Genomic DNA, 11,618 nt, shown 5'->3' with positions numbered 1-11,618 from the left:
TTTTTGCGACTCATTTATCAATATCAACAATGATAAAATCAACGCGGTCAATTTTATATTCACAATGATAAATGAATTGCAAAAAGGCGCTTAAGGCGGAGTTGCATACCCATTATTCTGTGCTATTATCTATAGTTTGTTCAATAGTTTTCCTAAGTTTAATAATTAGGTATTAAAATGTTAAAATAATATTTTTGTTGTATGATGATAATCGGCAGGCAGGTCGAGTTGTGGTCGTGAACGTCCTCGAGGTTTGTTCAACACGTGGAAATGTCCGGTCCATCGAGACATCAGCGTACGTCACATTTTATCATGCTCATAACCGTTGGCTACACCGCACGCGTTCCCACCCACCCACTACGAATCGTCTCCCTCGTGGATGGCAGGCCGCTTCCTATGAAATAAACAAATACGAATTCTTTTACGCACCGCCACCACGGACCGCAACACATAGAACCACGAGTTCATTTGCGTGCCGGCCATTTAGTGAGGGATTCCGTCGCGAGACACGCTGCCTGCTGGTACATTTTTTTAAAATTCGAATTATAGCACACGATATCGAAATGAGTGCTGAAACCGTTAACGCGTTGGTGTTCGACTATTTGAACTCATTGGATCAGAACCTTGCAACCATGTTCCAGACCAAGACCAAAGCCGTGAGTATATTACGTTTATTATGGAAACCACGTGTGTGCTAACTAGTACCCTTTTTTCGCCAACTAGCCGACTACCCATGATGTCTTACCTCATGTTAACACCCGGCATCCGAGTTAAAGCCATCCTTTTCGTTCTGTTGCGTAGGTATTTGGGCTGGATAAAATTAAAATGATTTTAATAGAGTATTTTTTATATTGAATGTTTTTTTTTTTAATTTTTATTTTTTACACGTGGTATCCAAAATTATCGAGCTGATGATATTATTTCATAGTTAGATCCTGAATATTTTATAATATTATTTGTGAATACACCTGTATTATGTTTTGAACCGGCGTTAACCTTGAACTTCTTACTAATTCACATAGTTATTGGATCATTCACCCATGGTTGTCAGATATATATTTTGTGTAGTAGTAGTAACTAATAAGCAATTACATTGTTGTGTTTTTACCGTGATGTATGTTTCAAATGTTGGAACTTATATTAACTACCTATTGAAGAAAAATGGTGCAATCAGAATTTGTTAGCCGGACAGTCTAGTGGTGTGCATATTCCCGAGAATATAATTATTTTTTAAAATATTTATCAATGTTTCAGTATAATTAAACTTGGTTGTAAATTTTCCAAATTACAATTAATTTATATCCCTATATATAACTGCCTTCAAGAGAATAAACTTGACTTCAATTAAAATAACACTAGTAAATAGTTGCTCCCTCCGCCAGTAATTGCCTACCAACTCTGGTCACAAATTTCTGATAGATGTATTTCAATGTAGCGTAGCTCTCACGCATGTAAAACACAAAATTGCCGACTCCGAAAACTAAGTCCCGACGGTTAAATTCTGATTACACCATTGTTCTTAAATAGTTAATATAAAAATGTTCCAACTTATAAAAATTGATAAATTTGCATAGAATGGTTAAGTGTATTTCAGCCGAAATGTTTTAATATATTTCTCACAATTTTCTTGGTTTTAATTTTTGGTTGTATTATTAGTAGGTACTTAGTAGTTAGTACTATAAAATGGAAATAAGTTCTAATTGTTTTGTTTTTATATAAAATTTTAGTCAAAACTGCAGAGGGGACAAACTAAATTAACCCAGCTAATTGATGACCATTTGAAGTATGTATTATCAATCTTATCTTAAGTTGTTAAAATAATCTGTTAATATAGTTAATTAAAATTTTAAAAATATTTTCAGGACTTCTAAAAAGACAATTAAATTACAGAAAAAAGGACCTTGTAAGTTAAAAAATTGTATTTATACTTAATATTAACTTATCAAAACTTTTCCGATCTCGTGCATTCCCATCACCAAACCTGCCGGTTAAAGTGGTAGAGTGGGAAAAATTTGTGTACGACAACTCTAAGTTTGGTTATTTGGATGCGCAAACGAGTAGCGCCCTCTCAGTGGCACGAGCATAGTCATTGGTGACTACAAAATCTATAGTCGAGTGAATGAAAAGTGGCCGCTGGCAATATGATAGGAACCTCTTTTTTTTCGATAAGCCGTAGGTTCTCAAAGTGGATCACGTAAAGATATGTAATTGCTTTATGATTAATAATTCAAAATGCGCCCGCTTTTTCCCATAATTTTGCGGTACAATGATAAAAATTCACCACTGGGCGCGTGGGCATCAGCGGCCACTTTTCATTCACCCGACTATAGTATATAACCATAATAGGCTCTTATAAATATAATAAAGTACTTATAAAATGTGCCTCCCCCCCATCAATTGATATGAATTGTGTCCTGCTGCATTTTACTGCTATTACTTGCAGTGCCCTGTAATTTGTTTTTTCATTGCAATATAAAAAATGTCAACTTATTAATTAATCAAAATCCTTAGTAAAACAAAATTCCAAACATTGTTTCAAAGTGTATTTTTATCAATCAGAATTAAATCCTAAAATAATTATTCACCCGTTTATACCAATATTGATCTGTTCCTTTGCCCTTTGCAATATTTAATCGATATCCCATTTATCTCATCTGAATTTTGACATACTGGGAGTGGCATAAACAATTCTTGTTCAGAAAAATTGTTGGTTTACACAACTAATACATCATACTTCCAAAAATAAATCTTTTGGAGTTATGTCGAGTAGGTAATAATTTGTTAATGCACTGGTTTTTAGCCTTTTCTGCATTTGGGCACTTTAACAACATGGCCACAAACTCCCTCCAAACAAAAACATCATTTTTTAGTATTATTATATGTTAAAAAAAGTATTACAACAAGTATGTGATGATAATTAATTGGTCTTATTCACTTATTGAATACACCTTAACATCAATAATAATATAATAAAGTATTCTCCTTAGACCACTGAGTAATTATCTATAGATCCTAAGGATCCATTTTCCACCAGTTAAAATGAGGTTAACTGTGATATCAGTCGGATATTATGAGGGTTACTTATGAGAGACACATTGCACAACTATGCAATGCGGAAAACAACAGATACAATTAATGAAAGTATAATTTTTTAGATTTATAGTTTTGATTAGAAAACTCATTAAAACCAATATTAGTTTTGTTTTACACCCTAAACTGATGTACTATTATAACTACATTTAAATATTACTACATTTAAAATGTAAATATCTTTCAAAGTCGAATTACCGCGCGTATATTGGAAAAACAGAAAGAGCATTGTTCAGCTCTCCACGTAGTTTCTGGAAATATGTACGTGATTTTAAACAGCATCCTGAAATTCCAATTTCAGTACACTTTGGCGATAATTCATCAAACAATCCTTCTGAATCTGCTAACCTTTTCTCAGACTATTTTAAATCAGTCTTCTGTTCTTCTACCCCAAACCAATCCCAATTACACAGCTCTAGTAGGCTGCCATTTGATCTCCCTTCAGATATCAACTTCTCACCAGAGGATATTCTTTCAATACTATCTACATTGTGCAATAAAACCTCCACAGGTCTGGATGCAATCCCGGCCCCTTTTCTTTTCAACTGTCGTTTGACTATCTATATTCCGTTGTTCCTTTTGTTTAGAAAGTTTCTAGATGAATGCACTTTCCCTGAAATCTTGAAAATCTGTTCTATAACCCCTGTTTTGAAATCTGGTGATGCTTCAGACGTCACTAATTACAGACCAATATCAATAATCTCACATATTGCCAAGGTATTTGAATCTGTCGTTTATCATTGCATTAAGCGTAGCCTTAATCATGTATTGATTGATGAGCAGCATGGTTTCAGGCCAGGTAAATCTACCTGCACAAATGCTGTCTCCTTCCTATCGTACATTATTGATAATATTGAATCTGGTTCTCAAATAGACGTTATAATCACTGATTTTAAAAAGGCATTCGATACGGTCAACCACGAGCTGCTTATTTACGAATTAGAACGTCTAGGCCTTGGATATCCGTTGCTTGGATGGTTCAAATCTTACATTACAGGTAGAAAACAATTCGTGAAAGTGGCTGGGGTATCATCCTGCGTAATCGACATTCCATCAGGTGTTCCTCAAGGGGGGCACTTAAGTCCTCTGCTGTTCTCTCTTTTTATAAATTCTCTGTCCCAACACCTTAACAGGGCCAAGTGTCTTCTCTTTGCTGATGACATCAAACTATTTTTAAAAATTGACTCTGCGGCTGACCAGGCTGTTCTACAGAGTGAGCTTAATTTGTTTTCTACCTGGGTAGATCGTCTTGGACTGGTACTCAATCTTGACAAATGTCATTCAATTACCTTCACTAAATCACGTTCATCTACCAATAGAACATACTCCATCAATGGCTTTCCACTTAAACAAGTACTCCAAATTAAAGACCTCGGTATCCTCTATACGTCTTCTCTTTCATTTAACCAACATATTGATTCCATAGTAGCACGTGCTCTTAAGGTTCTCGGATTTATTAAACGCAACACAAAACATTTCACATCAGTAAACTGTCTTCGTTCCCTCTACTGTACATTAGTGCGATCAATTCTCGAGTATGGAGTTGTGGTATGGCACCCATACCTTGCACAACACCAGCATAAGCTAGAGCAAGTACAAAATCGATTCCTAAGCTACTTAGCATTTGTGACTAAAACTGATGTGTCCCCTCATGACTATGTTCAATTACGTAATATGTTTAATATCCCTTCTCTCTCTTCTCGCTGCACCGATATAGATGTACACTTTTTAACTTCCCTTCTAAATGGTACCCTCGACGCACCTAATTTACTTGCTGTAATTCCATTCAAAGTTCCTACCCGTGGAACACGAAACCTAGACCAGTTTTATATTCCCCACCACTCTACTGCCTATGGTTACAATCATCCACTTCATAGAATGCTCAGAGTCGCTAACCTAAATGTGCCCTAGTTGTTTTTACTGCGTTCTAAGGCTGCTTTTGTTATTTTGTACGCTCTAGTTGTTGCTATAGAGTTCTTACACTTTATCAATGTTAATTTTTAATTTTTAATTTAATTGTTATTACCTACATAATATGTACTATTGTTAACTGCCGATCGGCGTAAAATATATATATAAATATAAATAAATAAATATAAATATAAATAAGCGAGTAAATAAATATTCTTTATTTGATTGATTGTTGACTTAAAATTCGTGAAAATATAATTCATTGCATTTAAATTTGTTACAATGAGTACCAACTTTTTGCATAAAGATTCATTTATAGTTTTTAATTTATAAAGAAAAATTAAGAAAGGACATAACAGCTCTGCTTTACAGTAGTAGTCTAGTTTACGAGTACCTTATTATTGTGGTGGGCACTGTAATGGATGTGTTATGGTTAGGATAGGTGCTCATAATGGAGACCTTGAATAAACGTTTTATTGGCATATTTATAAGTTTTTAGCTTTATTAAAGGAGGCGCATACAACAGAAAAAAAAGTTTTCTTATTATTAAATGCTAATTTATTGTAGTTCTAACTACTGAAAACAATTTTGTCCAAGTCCAATCCATAAAACAATATATATGGAAATTAAAATATCTGTGTGATGTCGCTGGGGCGAGCTTGGCATAATCACCTTTCTTGAGCTTGTAAAAGTTGCTCGCTTTACACAATGAATTACTAATCTGAACATTTTATTTTTGATGTATGTAGAAATATGTGTAATATTTTTGTGCTAAATATGGTAGAAGAATTATAATTTCAAAATAATGAGTTTTTTAAAGTTTCTTAAAGAGATTTTTTTGTTACGTATATATGTTGTAGTTTATCAAACTGTTATAATCCACATTTGAAATATTTCCAAAAATTAAACTCAAGTAAAATTCTGGTTCCAATAAAGTTTTTATAAACAACACATGTACAACAAAAATTAGGAAAAAAACTTAATTATTGTGTGAGACGAGTAACATTTACTCTTAAAAGGTAGGCAATCATCCCAAGTGTCCCAGTCCAATGACGCCACACATCTTATTTCAGTTAATCATAACTCAAAGAATATTGTTCGTAGAATAGAACTTTTTTCAAATTAAAATTTGTGTATTGTGCTCCTTTAAATGTTAATGGCAGATTTTATATGAAATGATATGATATATTATAAAAAAACAAAATACATGAGGGTTATTCAACCATCTCTAATTAAAACTGATAGAACAACCAGCTTTTGGTATGTTGACCTATCTTGGTAACAATTTTGACCATAATTATTGAAGTATAGTTTTATTGTAACAAATAATTTAAAGTATATGCATGTCTTGGTTAGTGAATTATTAAATCTGATGATCATTAAGTTGACTCAAATTTTAATTTTTTAATTTATTTATTTAGCTGTTGATCAAATAATTAAATTGAGTAATGGTAAAGCAGCTGCCGTCGCCGATGAAGAATCTGAAGAAGATAGTTCTGATGAAGAAGTTGTTGCACCTAAACCAAAAATTAATGAAAAGAAAGGCAAAGTAGTAGAAAAAAAAGAAGAAAGTTCCGAAGAAGATAGTTCAGATGACGATGATGAACCACCAGTAAAGAAAGGTATCTATAATATACATCATTTATCTAAAGTATCTTAGACCTTGAATAGATATTTAATGTAAATAGAATAGTTTGTGAATACTGATCTACCCTATTTTAATTTCCTTTATGTTGTCATTTGAATAAATGTTTAAATGTAATTCATACAGACTTAAGTCCACCTATATATCTTAAATAATATTTTGTATGTAAATATAACAAATTAACAATGGTTGTCTATAAATAAATAATTGTTTTATAGCATGTATTGCTCCTGCTAAGAAGCCGGCTGCTAAGAAAGAATCTAGTTCGGAAGAAGAGAGCTCAGAAGAAGAGACTCCTGCTCCCAAAAAACCTGTTACTAAACCAGTTGTAATGCCAGCTGTAGCAAAGAAAACTGCTGCAGAAGAATCATCAGAAGATAGCTCTGAAGAAGAAAGTTCCGAAGAAGAAAAGCCTTCCGTCAAGAAAGTCCCTCAGGTACCTGTCAAAAAAGCCAAAGAAGAAAGTTCAGAAGAAGAAAGTTCTGATGAGGAGGAAACTGTAGTTAAAGCTCCAGCTAAAGGTAGAACATTTTTAATCTAATTATTTACTGAAGTTCCTTGTATTACAACCTATTTGAAAAATTTATTTAAACCAAATTTTCTAAACTAACTACATTCTTCCCAACTTAATGTCCAGAGAATTTATATTAAAGAAAAACATTAAACACATTTTATTTATTACATATTAAGTTTTTTAAGGGTACAACAATATGATTTTGATAATTTTTCAGTAGTAGCTGCTAAGAATGGAAAGAAAGAGTCTAGTTCTGAAGAAGAAAGTTCTGACGAAGAAGATGCACCTGCAGTTAAAAAACCAATTGTGCAAAAACCTCAAGAATCTAGTTCTGAAGAAGAAAGTTCAGATGAAGAGGAAACTGTAGTTAAAACTCCTGCAAAAGGTTTGTTTTTAAAGTATTCCATTTTATAGCTATTTCTTATTTGGTTTTTCTTTTTAGCCCCTGTTTCTGCAAAGAAAGCCAAAAAAGAATCGAGTTCCGAAGATGAAAGTTCAGAAGAAGAAACCCCAGCTACAACCAAACCATTGAAAAAAAGTAAATTTTGCAAAAATTTTCCATTCTTGGATGCGATTATTAACTTATTATTTGTTGTATTTCAGCTGTAACTAAACCGGTTGTTGCTAAAGAAGAAAGTGAAGAAGAATCTGATGATGATGATGATGATGATGACGAAGAAGAAGAAGTTACTAAGACTCCAAATAGTCAGGTAAAAACCCATGATCTGGTTACAATTCACTAGGACAATGCATATACTTTCTTTTTTACTTAAAAATTGTGCTTTGTGTTTTATTTAGATCAAAAATCAGCCGTTTGTTAAAGCAGCAAATGGAGATGTAAGTAAATCTTAATTTTTTCTATATATTAACTATTTTGGAAGAACTCTAAAAGATAAGAGATAGGGTTGGGCTAGATACAACTTGATACTACTACATACCACGCTCAATAAAATATTGGTTGCAATGTATTTTATTTGAAAATTAAACAATGATTTTAGAATAAATTATTAATGGGAAACATGGAACAATTTGATACTAGTAACAAATCTTTTGATACTACTGGTAACAACTCTTTTGGTTCTGATAATAAGAAAAAACAGCAAAATAGACGATCAGATCCTTATAGACGTGTCCGTGATGATAATGTCAGTGTTGATGGACGTCTTTTGGATAATTCACTAAAAGCAAAGGTAAGGTTAGCCTTGATTTTTGTGGCTAACCAAACTGGCGCATGAAAATAAAATTTATATATATTAAATAACTTTAATGAATAGTGGTTTTTGATTAAAATTCTTCCAAAATAGTAAAATATGCTGTTTTTTGTAATTGATATTTTTCATGCTCAGTTTGGATTGGTTCACTAATTAATATTACTCCCATATAGGATGAAAATGGTTCCGGCAACAAATGGGGTGAAGACCGACAGGGAGGTTTCAGAGGTGGTAGAGGCAATAGAGGCACTCGAGGAGGATTTGGATTCCGAGGTGGTCGTGGTGGCCGTGGGGGTTTCAACCGTGATGATGATGATCAAAATGGAGGAGGAAGAGGTGGTTTTGGTCGTGGTGGTGGCGGGGGCCGTGGAGGTGGTTTTAAGCGTAAATTTGATGACTCCGGTGATGGAGAAGGTGAAGGCGGTGGTTTCAGAAAGAGCTTTGGAAGTGGTGATGAAAATGGTGGAGAACGCCGTAGTTTTGGAGACAAAAGAGGATTTGGTGGTAATAGGTTCAGTGGTGGTGAACGAGGAGGATTTGGAGGTCGTGGTGGTGGAGATAGAGGTAGAGGAGGATTTGGTGGACGTGGCGGTGGTGGAAGAGGCTTCGGCGGTCGTGGTGGTGGAGACCGTGGCAGGGGCGGTCGTGGAGGTTGTGACCGAGGTGGACGTGGTGGAGGTGGAGACAGATATTTCAATAAAAGTTTTGACTCAAATAATTCAACACCTCAAAACAAAAAAATTAAATTTGATGATTGAGTAAGTTTTGATAATTATTATACTTCAGAGTATAATTTGTTCCTTGAAAATTCACTTTATACCAGTTGTCCAGTTATGTTTGCCAAACAATGTTTACATGGTAAACTAATAATTTTGTATTTGCAGAAAGGTCAATATGAAAATTGGGGTAAGAAAGCTGCTCTAGACTTACAATACACTAAAGGAAAATCATTTAGACATGAAAAAACAAAAAAAAAACGTGGCTCTTATCGAGGTGGACAAATTGATGTAGGTGTTAATTCCATTAAATTTGACGATTAATATAATCGTTTTCAACCGTAACTTTTTATTTTTTCAACATTATTATTGTTTTTGAAACAATTCCTATCATTATTACAATTTCATTTTTTAACTTAATATAAACAAGAGTTTGTAATTGCATTTCTCAATATCTTTTATTAATAAAACTAGATTCGTGTATTTTAAGTTTAGAAGTAAGATTTGTATATAATTAATTTTAAGTGACTGTAATTAAAAAAGTTATGTATTCATTTTTTAATTAAGATATAATTTTAATTATTATTAATTACCTCATTTGAAAAAATTTAATGTATGTTGAAAAATATATTTTTTTGATAAAATATAAATGGTACCATTAATTAACTGTTAGTGATTTTTAAATAGAAATTAATAAAATAGAATCTTCCCAGTTTCTAACCTAGATACTCCAAAGTACACCTCCATATTTGTTACTTCCTCTCATCTCCGAGTAATGTTTTTGTGTTCTGTTGTCATTATTTTAAAATTATATACTTAGCACATCCTAAAATTAAAATTAGTCGTAGTTTAAAAGTTTGTTGGTGGATGAAACAAACCTCACAAATACATGTGTCCTCTTTAAGTAATCATCAATAGCTTGTAATGAATGTTGAACTAGTTCATGAATTTTCAATTTGTTACTCATGTATAATTTATAGTTTAAGAGTAATGGCATTTTTTATGCAAAGCGGATTACAATATGAGTAACTTACTAGTGTGCATAGGTGGTGGCTACTTGTCTGTGGAATTGTGATATCCCTATCAACTTATTTTCGTTTGTGTACACCTCGGTGTTGGGAAAGTTCCTTTTAAAAAGGAACTAGTTCCCGTTCCTCGTTCCTGTCATGAAAAAAAAACGCATTTCCGTTCCTTAACACATTTCTTACGATTTAAGTGGTGGTCAATATTGTTTTTTGCGTACAGTTTTTAAGTCTGACTTAAAAATTTTTCCCAAAAAACACTACCACTCAAATCGGTCAACTCACTTCTTCCTAAGGAGCACCGATTTTTAACAAAAATGATTTGTCTTAGGTTTATATGTTATAATTCAAAAGTTGTATATCGTAGACTTGAAACTTTTCCCAGTAAAAAGTTTATTATATTGACTAAAAATGCACTCCTTCACTCAGAATTGCACTAACCTAACCCATGGCGCGTGAAACTGGCGTCTACACGTAGTCAGCCGACGGCGTCGCGGCTCAGTTTTGGCGCGGAAACACACTATAGTATACGCTTCATAAATACTATGGCACTCGACGTGTTAAAAATAACTATTTTTTTTCATTATTTGAGAAGCGGAAATTTTCTTTCAAGTTCCTTAAAAATAGGAACTCTTTCCCGTTCCTCGTTCCTATATTTTAAATAGAACGCGTTCCGAGCTTCGTTTCTATAAAAGGAACGTGTTCCTTCCCAACTGGTACACCTATAGATTTAAACATGCATAATGCACGAGCCCTAAGAGTAGAACAACAACAATGCGTTTTATAAATTAGTATGTGTTGCTTTTTATTCGATCCCCTCACTAATAATAGTTATTTTATCTTATGTACCTAAAAACAATTAATTATTCAAAAGACGTTAACATATGCTAGAAAAAAATGTTTTGTTAAGAAAAGTGAATCTGTAATAATTTGTAATTTGTCAAAGGTTCTAAAAGCTACTTTACTACTTTAAGCTCAAAAGTTTGAAATTGCATGACTACAATACTTCGTAATAATTATGCGTATTTGTAAGTCGCTTATTATCAGTAAGTAAAAATAAGTAAACATATACGTAATCGATATAATATTTGCACTGGTACCTTATGATTGATGGGTTTCCCTATTTCGTTTACTCGTTAGACCTAACTTAACCGAAATGATATTATAATAATATCATTTCGGTTGATTTGCAAATTATTTTAATTACCTTTTCAGGGGAGTACTTGGGAATTTTCAGAGGTGGGGGGGGAGGGTCCAAATTTTGTAACATGTTAAAATATTATACAATCAGTGTTTACACCTTATACATTATAAATTCTGTCAATCCATGGGAGGTGCCCGAGACCCATTATTATTAATGTATTAAAGTTTTTCGAAAATGATGTATTCTTAATTTGATTGTAAAGTAACTTGCACTTTGGTCATCTTTTTTTGCATACCTACTTGATTCGTAATATGCTTCTCCTTTTCTTTGTTATCTATTAATTCATTTTTTTTCCTTTCATTTAA

At 33.0% G+C, this 11,618-nt stretch overlaps 1 protein-coding gene across 2 annotated transcripts; it reads left to right on the top strand.

The window, feature by feature from the left end:
* Window positions 1–407: 407 nt before the first annotated feature.
* On the top strand, window positions 408–9,369 carry LOC111027949 (nucleolin). Of its 2 annotated transcripts, none has more exons than XM_022306466.1 (11): window positions 408–656; window positions 1,728–1,783; window positions 1,863–1,903; window positions 6,423–6,623; window positions 6,865–7,167; window positions 7,381–7,545; window positions 7,603–7,698; window positions 7,764–7,870; window positions 7,959–7,997; window positions 8,545–9,129; window positions 9,256–9,369. In XM_022306466.1, the coding sequence occupies exons 1-10, from the start codon at window positions 564–566 to the stop codon at window positions 9,127–9,129; spliced, it is 1,686 nt and encodes a 561-aa protein (XP_022162158.1). In that variant the 5' UTR covers window positions 408–563; the 3' UTR covers window positions 9,256–9,369. The 2 variants fall into 2 exon arrangements, with proteins under 2 accessions (XP_022162158.1, XP_022162157.1); XM_022306465.1 differs by having other exon boundaries at window positions 7,378–7,545.
* Window positions 9,370–11,618: the final 2,249 nt, after the last annotated feature.

This window comes from Myzus persicae, unplaced genomic scaffold (genome assembly GCF_001856785.1).
Source record: "Myzus persicae strain clone G006 unplaced genomic scaffold, MPER_G0061.0, whole genome shotgun sequence".
NCBI lineage: Eukaryota > Metazoa > Arthropoda > Insecta > Hemiptera > Aphididae > Myzus > Myzus persicae.
This window is presented reverse-complemented; position numbering and strand designations above follow the sequence as displayed.